The 24907-nt window shown below is 38.5% G+C and overlaps 1 protein-coding gene across 4 annotated transcripts in view; it reads right to left on the bottom strand.

Annotated features, from left to right (window-relative positions):
* carmil3 (capping protein regulator and myosin 1 linker 3) overlaps positions 1-24907 on the bottom strand; it is a 59015-nt gene that overhangs the window by 19851 nt on the left and 14257 nt on the right. For 3 of the 4 annotated variants that reach the window (XR_006982789.1, XM_017473166.3, XM_047156665.2), the window contains exons 3-21: positions 23122-23172; positions 22978-23037; positions 22774-22895; positions 21544-21638; positions 21164-21234; positions 20997-21070; positions 16433-16508; positions 13680-13768; positions 13450-13544; positions 12967-13053; positions 9061-9170; positions 8653-8730; positions 8070-8146; positions 6016-6120; positions 4675-4744; positions 3631-3712; positions 2584-2680; positions 1883-1937; positions 1350-1522 (exon numbers count right to left, since the gene is read on the bottom strand). Coding sequence is in view for 3 of the 4 variants with exons in the window: in XM_017473166.3 (XP_017328655.1) it covers positions 1350-1522; positions 1883-1937; positions 2584-2680; positions 3631-3712; positions 4675-4744; positions 6016-6120; positions 8070-8146; positions 8653-8730; positions 9061-9170; positions 12967-13053; positions 13450-13544; positions 13680-13768; positions 16433-16508; positions 20997-21070; positions 21164-21234; positions 21544-21638; positions 22774-22895; positions 22978-23037; positions 23122-23172 (1667 nt within the window). In the remaining variant the exon portion in view is untranslated. The remainder of the gene's footprint in view (positions 1-1349; positions 1523-1882; positions 1938-2583; positions 2681-3630; positions 3713-4674; positions 4745-6015; positions 6121-8069; positions 8147-8652; positions 8731-9060; positions 9171-12966; positions 13054-13449; positions 13545-13679; positions 13769-16432; positions 16509-20996; positions 21071-21163; positions 21235-21543; positions 21639-22773; positions 22896-22977; positions 23038-23121; positions 23173-24907) is intronic. The other variant, XM_047156663.2, reaches the window with a different exon arrangement.

The following is a 24907-nucleotide window of genomic DNA, read 5'->3' as shown; positions in this document are numbered from 1 at the left end:
TAAATTGGTTGGTGTTTAACACATCTACATATAAATACCAAGAAATAAAAGCATGGAATTCTAAACTCTCTTATCATATTCATCCTTTGATAGCAAACCCACATGTCTTCAGTTTACAGCAAAAACAAATGAATTGGCCTTGCCATTCCAATATGTTTGGAGCTGACTGTAAAAATGTAAACGTAATCACGGGCTTTTATTTTGCTTCATGTTTAAGGATTTGTATTATGTTCTGTCTATTAGCACATTTTTCCTGCTGCTGCCTCAGTACTTTTGGTCTAATTAGTCAGTGTCTCATTAGTCAGTGTATAACCCCTTAGTTTGTCCTGTGTGAATTCTTGCATTGTATTTAAACTGTAGTTCTCAGTTCTGTTCCCTGACATCTTATCTCTTTGGTCCTTCTCTTCCTAGTAAGGTCACTGGGTTCTGATTTCAATTCAATCCAAGAATCAGAGGTTAATTTAGGTTTTCCACCATGGGAAAGGCTTCAGGACAGTGCAGTTTGTACTTCCTCAGTAAAATGACAAGCTCCATTATTCTGTTTCGTTAACTTTTTGGTTAAAAAGAAGCTGGTGAAGGAATGACTGTTTATAGGTGCAATAATGTAAGTACTAACGAGAACTAACTTCTTTCATGGATGTTCCACAACATGTAATTGTAACTAGTTACTACAAATGGAGAAAAACATACGACTAGTCATTCTTTAATAAATATATTCATAAACTTTGGCACAATGCTATAGTATAAGAGAACACACACATAAGAACACACTGAGCATCTCTGAGCACCACCACTGGGTCAAAGGTCAAGGTACATTTATAACTTTTAAAATGCTTAATATGGCAACAAAGTTCCTTTTCCACATCATCTTCTGCCATATTGGATTTTCTACTGAATTTTCAAAAAAACACTTTTCTTCAATCTTCACCAAATTTGGTTCAAATGATCTTCAGACAAATCTACATCAATCATATAAGAAGGATTTTTGATATTCAAGCCCGTTTGCCTGTGACATGCCAACAAATGTTTTTGGTATGTTTTTGGTATTTGCTCTGGAATAATTTTGGGGGAAAAAAATCATAGGTTAGATAGATTTTCTTGTGTGCTGTTTTTCTCAAGTTAAGAGAGCAGAAATTCTATAATTATATAATTAACATTACATATTTTTTTTCCTCTTTTTTTTTAAAACAAAACTTACTGAACAAAGGATTCAGGTATTCATTAAAGAGTACCCATGCATTCTGAAATCTTATTTAACAATCAAGAATGTGTGATTTTGGCAAATTAGTTTTTTGGGCAAATAGTAAAATAAAAATAAGTTTGCTGTGGATTTTTGAACCCTACTGTACCTGAGAGTGGTGTTGATCTGCAGGGCTTTGCTCAGCATCCTGGCCCCCGTGTCCTCCAGACCATTGCCGCTCAAATCCACTTTCCTGAGGCATGCGTTGCTGCCAAGTGCATTCACTAGCACAGTTCCTCGGGATCGCAGTCTGGAGTCAGCTAGGGACAAACTCTTCAGACCCTGGAGACAAAAAGATTTACATTTGAAAACAAATACATGAGAAATCAGCATAGAACAACATAAACTGAATGAGTTCAGTGCTATCTGCAGTGAGAGAGAGAGAGAGAGAGAGAGAGAGAGAGAGAGAGAGAGAGAGAGAGAGAGTGTCTTAAAGTGGAGAAAATTAAATATATGACATAGTCAAAGGAAGTCAGAGACAGAGAAAGTGAGACAAAGGGATACATTATTTAGCTTCACTGTAACAAACACAACAGACTTTAGGGTACATGCTTGCATAGGAGCAGAAAGGGAAGAAACTGTGTGTCTTTGTGTGCCCGGGGAAATGTCTGTGAGAGTGTATGTGTATCTCTGAGTGCTCACACACTCTTCTTCTTGCACTAACTGCACTAGTTTTTGTAGGATTTCATCCAGCAGCCTGCAGAGAGAAAAAGAGACAGAGGTAACGAAATGGGATGCCTGTGTAATGGATATTGCATGAGTGAGCCATATAGATATTAAAATTCTTAAATACAGTTCGATACAGTCTTTGCTCTTGATTTAAAAACCTCTCATGTAGCGTTCAAACGTAGTGACAGCTCTGTTTTGTGTGCAAGTCTTCTAGATTAGTAAATATTTTTGAATGTAAGGTCAGAGTTTTCGACCTGAGACGCCGCCCATGATGACATTCACGAAGACAGCGGGAGGTTTTCATGCTGTACATGAAATCTCTTAATTTTTTTTGCAGTCTGACTTGGAAAACTGACAGATAAGGATGTTTTTTCACTGAAGCGAATGCTGATTTGGCCTCGTTTGTCAAACGGATCAAACCAACCGCTTTTAATAAATAAATAAATAATTAAGTAAAAATAAGCAGTAAAAATATTTCATGGAAATGTTTTCAAATGTTTGTTAGCCTAATAACTGGATTTTCCTCCACATCAATGTTTGCAGGTTCACATTACGTAACAGACACGCAAACTGCGAAAGGGAACTGGTACTTGAATGGTTAGCCATGCCACAAAACAAGCTCTGCACCAGTGGTTGAAGATTATTTGTGCACGTATGATCCATCTGCTCCATACCTGCCCTTGACATTGAAATTCTTGCCCAGCAGCAGATGCTTGAGGGAGGGGTGGCGAGAGAAGGCAGGGATGACCGTGTAAAGATCAGCGTCCAAGCCTGAAGTGAATCACCACACAACTGAATCAGAATATGGGTTTATACACAAAAGAACCGCAGTCAGAGTTACGTCAATATTTATGCAGGGGAAAGTTACGTGTACTCAGAATCTGGTTATGCATGCACTTAAGTGGATTTGCACAAATCACCAGGGTGTTGTTCACACTTCCAAGGTTGCCAGATTTTTCTTGAGAGTCCGAGTTTTTTTTAATAGCAGCTAAAGCAAAACCTTTAAACACACAAACTTATTTTAAAAAAGGAAAATACTAATACAACGATATATGAATGAGGACAATGGCACGCATTTAAATAAACATCTAATAGTGGTCTAGTATACTGCCAAAATATTACATTGCCAATGCCAATAATTCTAATTGTAATCATCCCATTAATCACTGAAAATGTTGTATTTTAACAAAAAATGGCATCCAAGTCTCGTTATTCAGCAGCTTATAAAAGAGCACCTCATGCAGCATCAACTGTTACTCTTATCAGTTGTGGCTCAATGGTTAAAGGCACTGGGTTATTAAGTTATCAGAAGTTCAGGAGTTCAAACCCCAACACTGCCAAGTGGACCTTGAGCAAGGCCCTTAACCCAATCTGCTCCAGAGGAGCACCCTGTGCTCTGACCCCAACTTCCGACGTTTATTATACTAATACTGTAATGTATATGTGATAAATAAAGGTTTCTTCTTATTAACAAAGCCAGAAGAGTTGAAGGATAAGCTGACCAAGCACTCGTCTGCTACGCTTACGAACTCTATATCTTTATAGATAAAAAGTGCTTGAGTTCCGAATAGAGATGTGTGCAATTTCTGTATTGAATCTGCTGAAGTACTCTGAATACGGCTGAAGTAATCTTCTGAAGTACTCTGAATATGGTTCCTCAGGTGTAAGTGCTGGAAGTGTTCCGGCGTATTCCAATGTATTGGCGCGGCACTTTTTCTTACCATTATCTGAGATGTCCAGGGTACTGATGGAGGAGACTTGGGGAAACAAGTCCTTTATCACTGCTGCTCCTGCTGATCTGAGCTGAGAGGGAGAGAGGGAGGGAGAGAGAGAGAGAATGTGTGTGTGTGTGTGTGTGTGAGAGAGAGAGAGAGAGGAAGAATGCAACAATGTATTATGTTTTACAGAGATTTAACCAACAGATGAAATGTTAGCTGCGCTCAATTTCAAAGCAAGTGCATGAATGGCTTCATATGACTCATGATGAATAATAAAGAAAAAGGTTGAAAGGAATGAATAGGAATGAAAGAGCAAATGTCAGAAATATTTTAGGAAAAGGTTCCAAAGTGTGTCATACTGAGTTTTGGTAAAAGTTTCCTGTTTTTTTTTTGTTTGTTTGTTTATGTTTTAAATTACTGTTATTTTGCAGTTTAAAAATAGAAACTGCATATGAGTAGACAACATTGCAACTCTGTCTTGCTCATTACGGATCTAAATCCACACCTGGATTTCCGTACGCTGCTAAGTGGCAATGTCCGAAAAAAAAAAAAATGCTACGCAAAAATACATTTTTATTAAATTGAATTCCTGTGTAAATGCGTTTCTTTAATTAGAAAAGAAACATATGTGGCTGTATATCGAAGTCAATTTTTTTTTAATGGGATTTTTCTTTTTCTTTTCTTTTTTTTGCCTCCCACTGTTATCATCGCTACCTCCCACGTTTTGTCCGCCCAAAATAACAGCACTAACCAGCATTCTTCCAAAAACGCATTACCCGAGACATCTCTTCAAAACTGCTGCTTATGCAACATTACAGGACAGCGCCAGTGCAAAAGTGCAGACTGTATACTTAAGGAGCGGGAGTATACGTTCTTCCCACCTAGATCGCGAGGGGGCGTGATGGGGAAAAAAAAAACAGGACACCTTGGACTTCTCAGTCTGGATGGATTTGGCATGAACAGTTGAGAATGAATAACTAAAGTAAAAAGAAAAAAAAAGTGAGTAGGGAAGGTCTGTATGCAGATACGTCGCAGAGAGTGGTGTACCTCACAACCACTGATGTCCAGGTGCAGGTCAGAGACATGAGGATTCGACGACAGTCCCAGAAAGAGAGCCCTTCAAGAGAAAAAACATGCATCAAGATATTACCTCAGCATTTACCAGTATCTCCAAAGCTCCTGTATCCTGCTCCTGACCTTCATTAATCAAGCTCCTTTTTTTTAGACAGCATGAATGTAATCTTAAAAGATTACGCTACAAGCTTCAGTATTATAGAATGATAGATTTTTTGTATTATCAAAGAGCCAGTATTACAGAAAGATTAGTTCTGAAATGGACCGTTCCAAAAGTGTGACAGCTGTGCGGTAGTGTCCTTTCACATGTTCAGCATTTGAACTGAACCTGGCTACATTTTCCGCATTAGTGAGGATGAAAACAAGACCGCCTGAAAAAGATGTCCTTGGTTCGCTTCCAAGTAAACAACACTGCAGGAAGTGAACCAAACCTGCAGTGCAGTTTTTTATTCTTTTTATTTTTTTATTTTTTATTTTTTATTGATGCTAGCTTCTAAAATGACCTGCAAGGGGCTGCATTAATGCGACGGATTCAGAATCTGTGTGAATCAACAGATTTAAAAATAAATGAATAAATGAAATACCAGATTAAACGACCAGGTTAAGTGAACCTGTGCCCAGTGTAGCCTCAGTTTCTTGTAGCCCATCCCCCCGCAATGTTTACTGTGTTATGAAGTGCCTTTCTGCTCACCACGGTTGTAAAGAGTGGTTATTTGAGTTAATGTAGCCTTCTTGTTAGCTCAAACCAAACATGGACTGAAGCTCTTGCTTCAGCTATCTGTATGATATTATGCATTGTGTTGCTGCCACTTAGTATGAATGATGATATGAAAAATGGTGGATTCATAAAAAATGATGACATACACAAGTAGGATGCCCTGAAAAACAAAAAAAAAACAAAAACAAAACAGCTTCTCAGATTACAGCGTTACAAAACTAATAACGAAGGTTGTGAAAAACGTTCAGAAATAAGCCAGGAGTTCTCCAAGTGAAAAGAATACTTTAGTGCATGTAAGCGAGTGCAAGAATGGAAATGAGCTAGCATGATTCGGTTACGTATGTTAATTTGGCGTGGGCACGGAGTCTGAGAGAATTTAGTACAGCGTGGAATGATGTGATTTTTCATATTGGTTTTCCCTTACATTGTACTGCTGCTAGTTATTTGTTGTACGATACGTAACGTTCATCTTACAAGGCTCGTGTTTTATTTTATTTTATATTTTATTTAACTTTTAAGGAATCAAATCACTTCTCGTGATGATTTCATTAGCACAATGTGAAGCTGCAAGCCTGTGGAAGTTGGTGGTGTTTCACCTGAGCACATCTGGGGGCATCTTCATCGAGGCCATGCTGAGATGGCTGAGGCTGAATGCTGAGGTAAAGAACTGACGTAAGGTGGGCAATGTGTCTTTCACTTTCCTGAAAGAGAGAGAGAGAGAGAGAGAGAGAGAGAGAGAGAGAGAGAGAGAGAGAGAGAGAGAAAGAAAAAGAGAGAGAGAGCGCAAGTATGAAGGAAATAGAAGATTAAACGCTGTTGAATCCCTGTTTTTTTTCCCTTGTATTAATGTCTTTCCTCAGGAATTCATTGAACTTCGTTCACATGCAAAAACCAAAACATGCTCCATAATGGATGACACTGTAGCAAGATGAAACCCCGGGATTGGCCCAGAGAGTGTGTGCGTGCATGATTCAGGGGCAAAGACCAAAAATGATAATCTTTCATATTAATGCCGTCTCTTGTGTTACAAAATGAAACAGATTTGCTCTTATATTCCCTATGATTCCTAATCACTTCAACCTTTTCACAATTATTAAAACACAACTATTACAAAAGGTGCAAACATTCACTGATGCAAAAGAAGGCAACACGATACAATGATGGCCTAAGAGGGGTCAGGTGGTGTGTGTGTGTGTGGGGGGGGTGTTACAGGAGGGCTGATACAAATGTTCATTTGCAGTATTAAATTTTTTTTTTAAAAAAAGAAAAAAAAGAAAAAAGAAATTACATTTGTAGTCTCATGATGTGATCACATCATGAGTCTACAAATGTAATTTCTTTTTTTTTCTTTCTAATTCCTACTTGATGTAGGAAAAGGGCTCTGGCATTCAAATTACAAACTAAAAATCTGACAGTAAAAGTGATATTACATCAAGTACTTAACAATATCCAACTGGAATTTCTTTATATAATTAAAAAAATAATAATAATTACATATATACACTGCCTTGCATAAGAAAGACAAACCTCACCACAATGAAGCATGGTGGTGGGAGCATCACGTTAGCCGTTACTTCTCTGAATTCTGAGTCACTGAATTTGAGCAGACAGTCTCCTCTAGGCAGAGTTTTGGTTGTACCATATTCTTTCATTTTATTAAATAACGGATTTAATGTTCAAGATGAAAGACTACGTGTATACACTGCCTTGAAGAAGAAAGATAATCCTCACCACAGTGAAGCGTGGTGATGGGAGCATCATGTTAGGACTTGTGCCATATTCTTTCCTTTTATTACATAATGGATTTAATGTCGCTCTACAAAGTTCAAGGTTTTGGATTGGTGCTTTTCATAACTTTGTCCTGGACTTGTTTTGATGGACCCTTGGTCTCCATTCTTCATAATGCTGTTTGTTTAGTTATTTTCTCTAACAATGCCTGGGGTCTTTCAGGAACAGGTGTATTTATATTGTGATCATGAAATATTACCTTAATGTGACTTCTAAGAACTAATTTAGGTGTTTCACAGCAACAGGGGGTGAATACTTACATAAAGCACTGTAATACTGTGTGCATGATTATTGCCTACCCATGGTTCTGCCCTCAGTGAAAGCATTACGAAGTTGGTCCACCCACCACAAACTGAAAACTCATTAGCAAATGAGGCATTTCTCAAATCATGACTCAGGCAAAAAGAAAGAGAGGGAGAGGAAGAAATTGAGAGAAATGGAGCAACTTGGGAATTGAAGAGTTAAATTCTGCTCAAAACAAGTCACATTTTTCATAGAATTTCTCATAATGCAGTTACTGGGCTAGAATGCTATTGCAATGGTGGGTTCCAGGGGGAGTTTAGGCAGGCAGATATACATCATTGTGCTCCTGTATGTCTGCACCCTCCAGCTCTTTTTCTCTGTCTTATACATAAACACACACACACACACTGCTGACTAATGGAAGCCACTCTGTCTTAACCAACAACGTTAGAGAGATATTATTACACATAGTGCTCTTACGGTCAACTACCGTGTTTAGACACAGCAAGCTTAGAGATAAGTGCACAAGCACGCAGACAGAGATTTATTGGCAAACCAAAGTCAAACCTAATCCATAGTCAATGCTAAACCTGTTTCAAACAGCCACATTGATAGTCACCTTTGAGAGAAGGAGTTCTTTGAGAGATTCAGGTAGGAGAGATCAGCACAGCAGCCTCGGAGCAAAGCGCCAAATAGCTGTGAGAAACAAAAGAAAAACGCATTGATTCCAGTGCGCCGTGACGTTCTCAAACCTGTTCGTCGATTCGATTTCTGCAACAGCAGCTTGGTTAGGTATATAGGTATACCTGTTATTTATTGTAATAACAATAACAACAACAACACACTAACGGGAACTTGTGAAGCAGACGCGCCGCATATTCTAACCCTCATAATGGACAGGTAGAAGGAACATGTTATTTAACAAAGAAAAACTTTCTGTACTGAGACGTTTATTTCACATTTAGGGAAGGAGTCTCCAGTGTGAGTGCTCTGGAAGAGTAAGTCTTCAGAATAGAAGACTTTGCACTTCCAGTTTTCTCAGTGTCTTCAACACTGATTAAAATACAGCTGTTTAAAACATGCCGTAAATAAATAAATAAATAAATAAATAAATAAATAATCATCACACCATCCCATTATTGAGTATTTTCCTATAACAGTATGCCCGGTCACATTTTATTCCTTTATTTAGGAACACTTACTGATTCCACTGTGCAGTCTGTGCCTGAGAGATCCAAATGCACCAAGCAGTTGGGCTGAGCCAAGAACAGGTACAGATTCTACACAGGCAGAAGAGCAGATATACGGTTACAGGGTGCGAGACAGACAGTCCGCACACATGCAAGGGTCTGTGTGTGTGTTTGAGCTACATATTAAAAGTAATGAAGCTGTGAATACTAGCATGACCTCTACCATCACGTCCTGATTACTTCCTAGTTCTAAACAATGGTTAGTTCAGCACGAAGTCTTGCCACGTGTCTGTATTAGACCCTTGCTTTGATTCTGGATTACTCTTTATGAACTTTTGTATGGTAACAATACTATACATTTTTCATGAACAGCCCTAAGCTTGTGTGTTTGTGTGTATGTGTATCTGAGTGTGCTAAAACCGTAGCGTCCTCCCCAGAAAGAATGCCCGGGTTCTTGCTCAGGTCGAGATGCAGAAGAGAGTTGGAGTAGTCATCACTAGAACACAGAGCCTGCGACAGAGAACTCACACCTGAGAGGAAAAAATAATAAATAGGAAATTATACACCAGAGAGTACAGTCACTTTCACACATTGTTTGCTGGAATGTTTGGGAGGCTGGTGTTACTATAAATAGCCTTGATGTACATTTCATTCCCTGAAACCTAAGAAAAGGGACAAAAAACGAAAAACAAACTATATGGGCGAATGATTGTGGACGCCCCACTCTTACACCCATACGTACACATATTTTGGATACTCCATTCCAGATGTTGCTGGTAAAATAACCTCTACTCTTCTGGGAAGGGTTTCCACTAGATTTTTGAGTCTGTTCTCTGTCTCCAGATCGGATGGAGACCATTACTGAATAGCAGTTTTCAAGTCTTACTGCAGATTTGAGTCTGGGCATTGACTTGGTCATTCTTGGTTTGGAAACAACACCGAAATAGCATTGGCAGCAATGTCTGGGGTTGTTGTCCTGGTGGAAGGATGAACCTCCAAACTAGTCTTTTGGCAAACTGCAAAAGGTTTCCGTTTACGATTGTCCTGTATTTGACTCCATCCCTCTTGCCCTCAAGCCTGACCAGTTTCCCCAGTCCACAATACTACCACCACCATGCTTCATTGTGTCACACTTGTTTTGATAGCTTTTTGGTCTTCATGATGTTGTTTATCTAGGTGCCTTCCGGGGAACAAGTCAATTTCTACTGCGTTCACGTGACGCTGTAAATGCTTTGGGAACTCGTGATTGAAGGATAATCCAAAACAAATAAACAAACAAACAAAAAACAACAACAGTTCCTCACATTAGTCAGTATGGTATAAATCTTGTAGCGTAGCATTATATTACATTTTTTTTCAATATACACCATTTATAAAGCATGCATTCACAAATCATGTGTTTATCATTCTATATACTGTACCACAGCACTGTTTGATTCTCGATTCTGATTGGTCCAAAGGTGTCGATTAATTTCTATATCGGCACTGCTCTTTCTATTATGTTATCGTTTCTATAGTAACAACTAACACAGAGTAGTGATAGTGGACTCTCCACATAAACAGATTTAAAAGTTGTCGATACATAAGGTTTTGTGCCAGGAGACATTTATTTAGCATTTTTGGAAGGAGTCTCCAGTGTCGGTGTTACAGGCAGAGGTGTTTCTTTACGCTTTTGTGTCTTATTAATTGTCTTATTAAAAGTTCAACTGCTGTTTTACAAGAGGAACAAAACACTTTGGAGCGTGCTGTCGTGGAAAATAAATGAAAATCAGCTTCCATCACTGATTATTTTCCTATAACAGTGCACCCTATTATTTATTTTTTTGTTCTTCCTACACCAGTAACAATAATAATCTTTATTTATATAGTACTTTTCTTTGCAAGTTCACAATCTCAAAGTGTTTTGCAATCTCAAATATATATATTAGGGCTACAACTAACGATTATTTCGATAATCGATTAATCAGTCGCTTATTTCCTCGATTAATCAATTAGTTGGATTAAAAGGTAAATTTTTAGTTTCTGTATTTTTTCGAAAAAACATGTTAATTCACATTCTGCCCAATGGTGTCCTTCAAACATTATGCAAATTGAAGGCTATGAAAAAGGTATTAAATGTATCTGTGTGGGCTATGCTATAGTGCAAAGGATTTTTAAAAAATATTAACATTATATTTTGAAAACAAAACAACAACAAAAAAACTGATTGACCACAAGCTTTAAAGCAGAATTTAAATCACTATATAAAAGTGTCATTCATTTACACAATAAATTAACGTTACTTTATTCCTTAAATGTATGACACTTCTTACATTTATATACAATGACATGTTATAACCCCATTACAGTTATTGCCCTCATAAAAAACAATATTACTTTTGTTTATAAATATCGCTAAATATAGCATCAAACAACATATTTATATATAATATATACATATATATATACATACATAATATAATACATATATAATACTGGTGTGAATCTTGAACATTTATAGATAAGGATATAAATGTAAAAATGTCATTTCTGCGCTGAAGAAAACATGTCTGGAACACCTTAAACAGCACACACATCTGTCGCAGTGTCTGACATGACGAGCCATGTTAATACACTTACAAGCTTGTTTGAAGCGCTTAATATAAAACTCTCTCATGTTTTGGATGACCTGGATCGTGCGCTTTTCCCACAGCAGCTCACTCTTGACCTCCACTGTTTTCCACATGTGTTTTATTGATAGAATTTTTCATTGTTGTGATGTGATGTCACTGATGGGGGGTTATCCACAGTGATGTCACAGACCCGACTAATCTATAATGAAATTCGTTGTTGATTATTTTAATAGTTGTTGCAGCCCTAATATATTTTTTTATATTGCACCGCAACCCATAAGAATTCTATTTAAAAAGATATAAGGCCCAAGAACTATGAACAGACCAGGCATAATAAGAACATTATAATCAGATTAAGGACTCTTATGGAGTTTGTTTTCCTAATGTTCTCTGGAACACTCTGAAGCGCTAATGATGAACACAACAATTAAGTACTATATTTAAAAATTTTAATGACTTCTAAACTGAAGTGTCATCAGTGTCTGAATACATTTTCCCCTTTGAAATATTGGAAATGAACACCAACTGTTTTTTTTTTTGTTTTGTTTTGTTTTTTAAACATTTCCAAAAATCATGGATCATTGCCCCAGATTTGGAGACAGGCGATGTGTCAATGGCAGTGTGCCACATCCTCAAAGAGCATGCCTCATCAAATGCAGCTAAACAAGACCATTTCAGTCCACTCCATTTTCCTTTCCAATTCATATCCAGCTAGGACATTTTTTTCTCCTAGTTTTGTTTTTGGCATTCAGGCACTGAATTGCATTTATGATGTTGCTGCCATTTAGCGATAGACTTTGTTAACCTAATCATGGCTTATGTTCTGTCAGATGTCCCTTTAATCAGCTAAGTCATTTTCTCAAGGACTAATTGGATCACTGGGTCATGTTGCAAATGATGGGTTTACAGAAGAATAGTGCGATGAAGGAAAGGCAGATCGATCTATTCTGCAACTAATTCAATTTCAATACAATGTTATTTTAGTTTATAGTGCAAAAGAACAACACTATCTGCTACCGGGTATTTTCTACTGATGAATCTGCATCAAATCTTGCCCCAAAAAATGATTTTCCATCCATCCATCCATTTTCTGTAACGCTTATCCTACACAGGGTCACAGGGGAGCCTGGAGCCTGTCCCAGGGGACTCAGGGCACAAAGTGTAGGACTCCCAGGATGGGGTGCCAACCCATTGCTGGGCACAATCGCACACACACTCAGGCACCCATTCACACACTATGGACAATTTAGAAATGCCAAATCAGCCTACAGCACATGTCTTCAGACTGGGGGAGGAAACCGGAGTGCTCGGAGGAAACCCCTATAGCACATGGAGAACATGCATGCACCACGCCCACAGGGCAGAGATGGGAATCGAACCCCCAACCCAATACGTGACCACTAAGGCATTAATCTTCTCATTAAATACACTGAGTAAATACAAAACTGTCCTCTCAATCTGAGAATACATTATCTAACCCAAGAGCAACCTTCATCCGAAACGTTCCGAGATTTTATCGCTAATATGTAATATTTATGATATGTCATTGTCTTTGTAGTAACAGAACATTCCACAAGGTCTTATATGAAATTTAAACGTTTCGTCATGGTGGAATCGGACCTATCTGAGCCGAGTGCGTGTGTGGAAACCGAGTGTGTGGGTGTGTGAGGGTTCCAGGAGGGGGCATTGGCTCCTGCGTGTGCGACATACACACCTTTAGAGGAGAATGAGGTCTTGGAGAGGTTAAGCAGACGGAGGCCTTTGCTGAGCTGACACACCTGCTGGATGAGATTTGACACTCCTGCAAAACCACCCATGCATGCGAGCACACACACACACACACACACACAAACATACAAACACACAGAATCTATTAGTTGGGGGGTGGATGACACAGCAGTGGGCCTGCTGCAGTGACTGGAATAAAAATAACCAGATTGTTTTGTAGGCTGCGTCTACACACACACATACATTCACTCCACACACCACACACACACACACACACACACACACACACACACACACAGTGGCAGAATCGTACACATTGTCAGAAGAGTCAAAAATGTCAAACAATCTCAATAACCTATATGTGACAAAGAAGAAATCAAAAGGCTCGTCATCTACTGACAAACAGAATGAGAATAAATAAATAAATAAATAAATAAAAGAGCGAGGTGACAGTGATGTGCCATCACACCTTGATTGTCGAATGTGTTGTAGGCCAGGTTGAGGGAGTGGAGCACAGACGCCGGGTTTTCTGACAGAGCGGCAGCCATTTTCTGAGGGAAATCTCTGTGGGCAAAAACAAGACAAAAACAGAAAGAAAGAAAAAAAGAAAAGAAATAAAGTCACAGATGTCAGAAAAAAGGAGAGAGAGAGAGAGAGAGAGAGAGAGAGAGAGAGAGAGAGAGAGAGAGAATATCTCACGCTTTAAGGCCTGCATTCTCCAGAGTGAGTTCTTCCAGACTGCTGGACTTACTGACGGTGTGGAGGACCTGGTCCACTACCTCTGAGCTCTGTAAACACACACACACACACACACACACACACACACACACACACACATGCACACTTATATTACTATATTCATGGCTCCATTGACCCATGCGTTAATGTAATCCTGACATCAGTTCACAAAATTAAATATTTGCCTCCTTTGTCCAGGAAACAAAAAAAGCAAAAAAAAAAAAAGACAGGTGACAAATTACAGGGAAAAACCCCACCACCGAACAACATAAAGGCCCTGATTTACTGAAATAACATACAAAAACTTTTGCGGGTCATTTAAAAAGGAAAAACAATTTATGAATTACAGCATGAATTGTATGAATTATGTTTCTGAGACACTCCCGGAAGCGAGCTCATTCGTGCGTCCAAATATATAACGTTTAACTCTGTGAGATGTGTTGAAAAACTGTCCAACATACAAAGCAAAGCCAAAATAAGTGAAGTGAAAGTCATAGTGTGGCTACTTTTAAATGTCCTCAAGAATGAATGAATGAAGGTTTGTACCTGATGTTTTTAACCTTGCCTCAAGAAAGTATGAATGCTTTTACCTGACGAAATGAAGTTAGACATGCTTTCATGCTAAAGGTGATTTAAATCACTTATCTAAAACTATTTTCCTTTTAAAGCAACTTTTTGTTTGCTACTCATATGTATGACGAATGCTACATTGTTTGCTAATGAATCAATCAGAATTCAAATGTAATGCAAAGAACCAATATTTACCATGAACTAGAAGTTGACTTGCTGCCTAGTTAATTAACTTAGCTACAAGAATCGATGCTAGTTCACCCTGGCGTTAGCAAAGAAAACAGGCTAACTTGGTTAAACATAGCTGGTAAATGTTAGTAAATTTGCTAAATTTATCACAACATGCTTTTTTTCAGATGGTTTTGCGTTGTCCTACTCTGGATGGCAGCATATGTTGCTCCAAAATGTGTACATATCTTTCTGGATTAATGGTGCCTTCACAGGTGATAGATGACAGATGACCCCCATACCATGACAGACGCTGGCTTTTGGACCTGACGCTGATAACAGCTTGGATGGTCATTTTTCTCTTTGGCCTGGAGAACACGACAGCTGTTTTGTCCAAAAAATATTTGAAATGTTGACTCGTTGGACTACAAAACACGATTCCACTGTGCTACTGTCCATCTCACATGAGACCGAGCCCAGAGAAGTCGGCGGAGCTTTTGGACAGTGTTGATGTATGGCTTCTGCTTTGCATATTAAAGCCTTAACTTGCATCTGTGGATGCAGTGGCGAATGGTGTTTACTGACAAAGGTTTACCAAAGTATTCCCGAGCCCATGTCAGGATATTCATTACAGACTCATGTCTGTTTTTAAGACAGTGACATCTGAGATCATGCACATTCACAAGTGGTTTTCGGCCTTGCCCTTTATACACCAAGATTTGACCGGATTCCTTGAATTTTTCAATTATATTGTGCACTGTAGAAGGTGAAATGCCCAAAATACTACCGATTTGTCTTTGGGGAATGTTGTTCTCAAAGTGTTGGATTATTTGCTGATGCATCGGTTGGCGGATTGGCGAGCCTCGACCCATCTTTGCTCTTGAAGGATTAGGTCTTTTTTTGAGGCTCCTTATATACTATGAATAGATGATTGTCTCACCTGTTTCACATCACCTTCTTATTTCAACTCGGCACATCTCTATTACTCCTAAATTTCCCCTGTCCCAACTTTTTTGGAACATGTTGCATGCATCAATTTCAAAATAAACGTTTACCTTCAAAAAACTATGCAGTTGATTAGGTAAAACATCAAATACCTTGTCTGTTTAAATCAAAATACATTTACAAGTCACTCCTTTTTTATTAGCATTTTCCACACTGTCCCAACTTTTTCGAAATTGTGGTTGCATATAAATTTCTTTTTTTTTCTGTGATGTAGTTAATAAAAGTACATTTCTGTCAGGTTTTCTTCATTGTTGTAAAGTTACTAAGGGTAAGGTGTGCCTTCAAAAACATATCATTTGAAATTACAGTACAGTATAGAGTAAATAAAACAAACAATTAAAATCAGCACAAATCTCAAAAATTCAAATCTTAAAAACAACAAACAAAAAACTATTTTACGAAAATTAGTTTACAGATGAAGCAACCAGGACTCCCAGTTTCAGTGTGTTTATTTTGTTTGTTTATTTAATGTTCTGAATCAAATAGCTAGTTTTCTACAGTGGTGTTAAATACTCGTTCTAGCTAGTTCACGTTTGACATTTGAATTTTTGAGATTTGTATTTATGGTTTCATTAGTGCTCAAAACCGTAACCTGTAATTTCAAATATATTGTATTTAAAAGCAAATATTACTCTTAGTTAGCTGACAAAAAATTTACATATATAAAAAATTTGTATAAAGTACTGTACACACAATTTATATGCAGTATACGTGAAATTCATTATCAAATACTTTTGCCAGCTTCAATGTTCTAAACCAAATCTTCAACATAAAAATATTCGAGTTGGATCTGATAAATTGGCCCTAGTATCTCAGAATAATGCGGTAGTAAGGACACTTATAACTAATGAGTGTCTAAAAAAGAAAAAAGAAAAAAAAACTCCAAATGCATCAAAAATTCCAAGTAGTATATTCCCAATAACTTGGGTGGAAGAAAAAAATTTTACGAATCAAATATGAAAGATATTTACTAAGCGCATGTCTTTGCAGTAGAGCTTGGTGAACCATGTGTTGTACGCCATGGATGCCACGATGACGGCAAGGTCTCTGCAAAACACACAAAAAAGAGAAATAAAATGAGACAAAAAAGCTTCTAAAAAAACTGTTAGCCAACCTTTTTCCCTCACAAGTGACATCCAGAGACAGAAATAGTACAAAATGACACGTTTAGAAAGAAATGCTCGCTCTATGAGACAGAAGCTAAGAGAGGAAGTGAAGATCGATGGGGAAACTAATGCCAGGGCAGCACACTACTCAGCACCGCGTGTCTGTGATATGGTTTTTAATCCTGGCCGTGGGCCTATAACCATTTTACCCTGGGGGAAAAAAGGAACGAGTCATAGCCCACTCACTTCCTATTCCTCCTTCAAGAAAGGGACAGAGCTACAGAAAGAGAGAGAAGTCCAAGTCCTAAATTAAAGCAAAGCTTGTGACTGTGTTCTCATAAGGGACTTATATATAACTGGGAGGAAGAGTCATATTAATACATGTTTCATACTCATGCACATATTACCTCTAAAGCAATAGCAAGATTAAAAAAACAAAACACACACACACACACGCACACACACACACACACACACACACACACACACAGTAACACTTTCTGTGATGCCCATAAATCATTATAAATGTGCTTAGAATTGTTTAATGATTCCTTGTAGGCAACTCTAATAATGCCTCATAACACTTCAATAATGTGCTTTTTTGCCACAATTTGTAGTGTTATAACCTGGAGCATTATATGCCATGAATATACAAAAAAAAAAAAAAGAAACGTTTTCTGAAGAACAGTGGGCAGTTTAACTGCTCAGGACAAACAAGGGATTCATGAGCAACTATAACAAAACATCAAATCAGTCGTGTATCATCCAGGTAACGACACACGGTATTAAGAATCAAGGGTATGTAAACTTTTGAACGGGGTAATTTTTATAAATTCAGCTATAACCTTGTCTTGTGGACTATATGTAAACATCTGCTATGTGAACTCTGCTATGTGAAATAGTTTATTCAGGACAGTACTAAATATAAAATAACATGGAATTTTTATGATCCCTCTTATCCCCCCCCCCCCCCCCCCCCATTGAGCAGTGATTTCAAAATGCTCATCACACATCTCTGACAATACCATATTGGAGCTTCACTTCCCGCAACGAGGAACTCTTGGCAAGGCTCCACAACTTTCTTTCTTGGAAGAAAACAGAACAGATAGAATAAATCATATCATGGCAGAGATAAATAGCAAAAAGTTTAGTGCTGGGCAAAGAAATACCACCTAAAAAAATCTGACAGCAAGAATATTGATCACAAAAACAGGCTACATTTATAATCAAAATTGTCATGGCAACTATCTGTGGCACACCATCTAACTCTTTTCAAAACGCAAAACAGGAGACTTGTCTGTGGAGCCCCACTGGTTAAAAGAATGCATAAAATTATTATTATTATTTTTATTATTATTATTATTATTATTATTAGGGGTCCAAGTACCAAAGGTGCGTATGCACCCTATTGTTATTCTACCTTTTCTGCTTCTTCTTCTTCTTCTTCTTTTGGCGTGCATGTCTATAGAACTGTCTGGTAAAGTGATAAAAATTTGGCACACTGATTGGGGAGGGTCTAAGGAACATTGTGACCAAATTTGGGCCCAGTCCTGCCAACGCTCTAGTGCCACCATTGGGTCAAATTTGAGCCTAATTTGGAAATACATTCATGGTCATAACTTTTGAACACTCTCGCTCTTAAATCCCTTTGCCTAAAGTATTGGCTCTGCTTTCCTGCCATTGCTTAGCCAACAATTGTCCGGGGTCTGTGAATGTGCGGCTTACGGTGTCTGGGTGCTTGGCCCCCAAAAATGCTGCTTGCAGCTTTAATTGTTTTTATTACTATTGTTGCTGTTAACAATAGCTAACTGTAAATAAATATATCAACCAAAGATTCGATGAACAACATAGTATGTAGCCCTTGGTGCCAAGCGTGACGTGATGCCTTCTCAACACAACAACCACACCTTTAAGCTGTGACCACACTTAATTATCTAATTTCCTCTCACATCAGTCACGTATTCTCAGCACGCAGTGTAAACATGAGCACAAAGCATGCTGATTTTATATTATTTTGTATCAGGTTCACATCATGTGCTTTTCTTCTTTGCTGGTACACCCCTGTCCTGTCATTGTGTTCACCTGTTCAGTGTTTTGGTCTGTGATTAAGCCTAGTGTGCGTGATTCTTGTTCCACTTTTCCCTCGTTTTTGTCTATGGACTATCCTAGATTATTGCTGCCTTCTTGTGTATTGACTCACGTTACGGACTATGCTTATGTGTAGATTAGACATGGCTAGCTCTTGATTTAAGATTTAATCCATTCATGCTTAGGCGACTGAAAACAAGCGATTTCTCATGTCATTTTCCACCAAATGACGGACCAGCTGTCCAAGCTTCTATATAATTCCCAACACAATTTCACTGTATAGGACACATTTCTAATAAACAACTGATCTTCCTCAACTCTTTGTAATGTAGTTCAAACCACAAAGTCATCATACTGCACTGCATAAGTGTCAATCTCCAAATAGATGGTACTTCCTGATGGGTTTTTTTCCCCCACTACCACATGCAATTCGTGTCAGTTTAAATATAAAATGAAATATGTGTCAATTTCCTTGACCAAGGTGTCAAGATTCGGGGCTATTTCTACACAGCTGGAGGCGTATGAATATCACACAGGAAGTGAAACTGAACATTTTGTCTGACATTAACTGCAGGCATGCCATGGCTTGTGCCAGACAGGAAGTCAGCAGAGACGCTCATTAGCTGTAATAATAGCTTCGATATTTGTGAATGCTGTCTTCACTCCATTCTTCTTAGCAGTGGTTAGGGTAATAGCCAGCATCTGCGTATGTATAGAAAACGCTGTTTATATAGAAAATGTCAGCTTTTTATACGTGATCATATTTTAATGGAAATTACAGCAACAGCTGATGCTGTATCTCCTGTTTATGTGGTTTATTATTTGGTCTGCACTTATGGTATGGACTTACAGTATATGCACTTTTTTTTAACCTTAGGGGTTCTACAAAGCACTTTACACTGGTTCTCATTCACACACACTCACACACCATTGGTAGCAGTGCTTGCAGAGTATGCAAGGCGCTAGCTTGCCATCTGGAACAACTTGGGGTTCAGTGTCTTGCCCAAGGACACTTCAGCATGTGGAGTCATGTGGGCTGGGAATTGAACTGCCAACCCTACAATTAGTGGGCAACCCGCTCTACCACCTGAGCCACAGCCACACAATGGGCTTTAAATATTAATAGATGGGTGGTTGGTAATGTTGCCACAGCCCCAAGGTTTACAGTTTGATCTTGAGCTCAGGTTAGTGTCTAGGTTAGCCTAGCCACATGGCTTTCCTCTTTCTCTGGTTTCCTCCCACATCCCAAATACACAGTGGTAGACTGACTGGCTACTCTATATTGCCCCAGGTGTGAACGAGTGTGTGAACGGGTGTATGATGGACCAGTGCCCCATCAAGAGTGCATTCTCTGCTCCTGCCTAGTATTCCTTCTACAAACCTGTCCAGGATATAGCACTTACTAAAGATTACTGAATGAATGAACATCTTTGGCATAGCTGGAATTAGAAATCTACAACAGTTGGCAATTATAACCAAAGTCTTCAAATTGCAGTTTTTTTTCATGTAGGACCTGATTTAATACCTAGAAATGAATAATAATTAGAAGATTGTTAGTTTGAATACCAACAAAGCCAGATCAATTCACTGCAGTAACTAAACTGGAAGAAAAAATTTAATTAAATAAAAGAAACGAAAGCGTCAAGCGAACTTTTTACAAAGCATAATCTACTTTGGTGTGTTTCTTTCTACACCACTGCAAACAGGACCTTGTACCATAATAGAAAATTCCTTTTAGTCAATATTCCTATTCATGTTACTGTGCGGTCACACGCTAGTTTTCATCATGTTCCCCGACTCACTTGGCAGAGAAAGCTAATCACAGAGCCACGGGATACAGCTGGTATCTGAACCTAGCTCCAGGGGAATAAATCATACAATCACAGACCTGCACTCATTTCACGTGGGAGCGGGACATTTTAACACCTGCATACCAAGCTATCACTCAGAAATACAAAATCCAAAAGATCTGTCTTCTTTTTATCCTCCCCATTTAAAAAAATGGCAGAAGAGCTAATTGATATGTCCAAAACTGTCAATCACCTCATCAACCACACCCTTTTATTTATCATCAAACAACTCCTATAGAATGCATGTATGATATGGAGAAATATTGGGGGTAGATATCAAGGTCAACTGAACTTATAAACATGATGGATCATGATTCCCGATAATGATTGCTGGAACAGTAACTTAAAATGTAAATTTGGGTCTGTTCCCATTCAGAGAACAACATGGACTTTGTTAGCAGTATAGAAAGTTGTGTTTTGTGTGATTTTGCAGTGGTTTACTATAAAAACCCAAGTGAATTTATTAGGTTTTTTTAAAGAGTTTACTCTACCTGCTCTCTAGGTGAGCGAAGTCCAACAGATTAAGCTCCCTATTGTCCTGGGAGTGATATATAGTGTCCACATCCTTAAAGTGGAGGACAAAAAGAGATTTCTGTTTATTTCAAAATTCAAACCTTTTAAGTGAACACAGAGATACCGTGTGACCTTCACGTCTTACCCACTGCACTTCCTCTTTGCAGCTAATGCCGTTGTAGTCGCACAGCGCAGCGTAGGTCTCCGAGAAACCTCCTGAAAGAGTCCAGAGTGTGTGGCAAAGTCACTGGTGTGAAATTAACTCCCAACAGCGCTCTCACTGCAGACGGAGCTGCAAAGTCTAAGGGAGTCGTTTTCCCACCAGCGCTCAGAACCACACAGAACAAAGGATGAAACGCTGACTCGGGTTCGAAAGGAAACAACAAATGAGAGAAAATTAGATGCTAAATATAGGACTTTGTGAACAACAAATTAGAACGATTAACATATGCAGAACAAATTAGTCATAATGAAGAAGGCATGTTAACTGGTCTTTATCTCTCCGTGAGTGGGGGATTTCCTCACCACACGCTCTCTGAGCCTCCACTGATGATTCGGAGCTTGGCGAATATTTATGCCCCCCATCAGGGACCTCACCATCTGCTTGAAAGATCGAGGGACTGAAAGAGAGAGAATTTCAGAGAAGTCAGAGGATTCAGATGGTGTTTTTCATGCAGCAATTTGTGCAATATCAATTCAGCCTCTGGAGCGTGAAAAAGAAACCCGTGCTGTGAATAGAAGTAATCCACTTGAGAAAGGAGTACCTAATGTGTCGGCCAAAATCAATTACCACTCGCTTGCAGTTTAACCTTTTGCCCTTCTTCAGAGTTCGTGACTCATTCCAAAAGTCCAAGCGTCCGAAGGTTATGGCAATATTTGTACAGCGAAAGTTACTCGTACTCATAATTGGGTTAAACGGGTTAAATTGGGTTTCTGAGCTCTACGTTGAGATTATCCAAATTATGTGGAGTTGTGTGGAGTTCATGCCTCTGAGGTTGCAACATTTTTCCAAAGTAAAGGTGTCCAAGACGAGGCGTTTTAGCAGTAGCACTTGCCTTAAAATATCGAGGGGTAGAAAATGCAGACCGAAGACTCGGATAACATTTTTTTTTTTTGCTCTCAACTGTAATACAATGATGTAATACATAAGAAAGAGACATTGTAATCATAACGTGTATGCAAAAAGCACTGCTTTTAATTCCCAATTTTGAGTTGCCCACTTAATAAAATAACGGCACATTAATTTGATGTACACTCCTGTAAATATAATAATAATAAATAAATAAATAAATAAGAACGTGCCTACATTTTGAAGGATAAGCCGACTAAGCACTCATCCACTACACTTCTGTATTGTGATTCCATCGTACCGTTAAACAGTGGCGCTGGACTCCTTGCTCGAATCGATAACGTGCAAAAAAAATAGGGAGGTAGCTGAGACACGCATCTCTCTCAGATAAAATCCGCCCCACATGGCTGTCCGAGTCTGTCTGAATAAATACAGCTCATATAGAAGTATGTTAGAAAATATATATATATATATATATAAACTATGCTTACAATTAATCAAGCATACAAGTCTTATGTGAATGGTGTCATGGTGTCAAGTGGTTCTGCTACTCTGTGTTGCGATTTGGTACAAATAACGCAGAAAATAAAGAACCCCCCTCCACACACACACACACACACCCACACACGCACACACACACCCTCCTCCCCACCCCTTTTATAAAAAATGTTCTCCTGAAAACTCACACGCACATGGAGTTGTTGAAGATGCGCGAGAGAGTGAAGTTGATGTGGCCGAGCAGCTGATCCATGTGGTCACTCGACTGTAGCCTGAAGACGTAGGTGGACTTGTCTGTCTCTATGACGACCTGAGAGAAAGAGACATGGTGTTTGGTTATAAAGAGAAACATACAAACATAAAGCGTGGTAGATTTGCAGAATGCTCCTCACCTGATTCTCTGGATGAGGGCTTATAGCACGAATCTCCAGGTAGTTAAATGTTTGCTCCACCTAAAAGCACAATACACCTGAATGTAAACCATGTTGAACATGACTAAGAGAGAAGTGTATAGAAGGTTATGTATGCTACCGCACCTTGGTTGGCAATTTTGGCGCCATGAGGTACAGCCGCCATGTAGCCAACACCTGAAACATTTCGTAATAAATACATTTAGCAGTCGATTTATTATTGTAACCTTGGTAACTTTGTTAATATAGAATGATGTTACATATATACAGACTACAACACTTAATCAATGATGGGGTGGTATGATGGTGATTATTTTCCTAAGAGCACATCCTGAACTGTTTTCTTCCTCTTTGATTACAGCGAATTTGCTAACAATTACAATGCTTATCTATTTATAGTTACATCTGACATTGACTGCAAAACATTGACTACTTCCTGTTATTGCTTATGTTAGAGCAGCTATAAATACTCCTTCTCTCCCCTTCACCTCCCTCTCTCTCTCTCTCTCTATTGAAGATAATAAGACAAAAATATCCAGCTTGTCATGTTACTGACAAAGTCCTCTGTCTTGAAGACTTTTCCATGGACGAAAAACTGAAGTTAGAGCTTTGCTTTTGACTGTTACAAAGCTTCGACACTCGAGACTCCACCCTTAAATGTGGAATAAAGGTCTCCGTATGAATTAGCATAAGGACGAGTTTGAACAAGTGCGTTAATATAAAAAAAGGTCTTGTACTTGAAACACCTTCTGACCAATCAGAATCGAGAATTCAACAGTGCTGTGGTTATACAGTATATGATCTTGAAGAAGGAGTTCTTCTGTTCTATTATAGTTCTTTATATATAGTATATATATAGTTATTCTATAGTTCTATTACATTTCAGGCCCCTGCTTGCTAACCCCCCCCCCCCCCCCCCCCCCAACCCCCCAACCCCCAGAGTTAAATGCAAAGTGAAAGACTTGATGATCAAAAGACATTCCACCTTTATAGCAATAAAAACCCGAAAAGATTCATATGGGTCGAAGCGAGTCTCTGAGAACACGACTACACATAAAGATCTACACATAAATTAAGGTAAAGGTAATAAATGAAGGTATCTATTTAAAAAAAAAAAGAGTTTAATGAACTAGGCTTAATTAAAATCCTGAACGCCAGCCAAAAGAAATTCTAGAAATACTGGATTTATGCGTGTAAGATCTGCTGCCGAAGCTGTTTAAGCCCTGACCCTTTTTCTAAATCATACTCCGCACCTACACCAAGAAGCAAACTGAGTGTTTATCAGCCAACATAGAATTATCACTACATTAATACTGATTGCTTTTTAATCTGTCACGATAATTCCAAACACACTGTCTGTTATCGTGAATTATTTATGACCTGTGTTGCATGGTATTACAATATCAATTTCATCTTCATCTTCACCTTCACCACAAAGCGCTGTTAAACAGTACGAGCACTGCAGTACACAATATTGATAAATAATTCAACCCTAATCATCTTTCTTATGATGATTATGAAACAAAATATAACAAAAAAAAAGATCAGAATAAATAAAAATCATGCCATGCTAATGTTCTCAAATAATAATAATAATAACAACAACATTCCCGGATAGTGATCCCTGGCTAGACTCTGGATCTGCTGTGACCCTGACCAGGATAAAGCACTTACTGAAGAACATCAAACCATCATTTAAAGTTTGTTTAAATGTTTTATGGACATCCATTAGCAAATGGCTGCACTGTCTGTATTTGTGTTTTCATTTGATACTGATATGAATGTGAGTGTGTGGGACTGCAAATTAAAGAGACAGCAGAGGATGGTGAGAGATGGAGAAAACTCAGGATATGGGGAAGAAACAAATCTCACGGATGCATGCAAAAATGGTTTGAGATGAGTAAGACAGCCT

This window comes from Ictalurus punctatus, chromosome 7 (assembly GCF_001660625.3).
Source record: "Ictalurus punctatus breed USDA103 chromosome 7, Coco_2.0, whole genome shotgun sequence".
Classification (NCBI taxonomy): domain Eukaryota; kingdom Metazoa; phylum Chordata; class Actinopteri; order Siluriformes; family Ictaluridae; genus Ictalurus; species Ictalurus punctatus.
The sequence above is the reverse complement of the archived record's forward strand: the minus strand, read 5'-3'. Positions and strand labels throughout refer to the sequence as shown.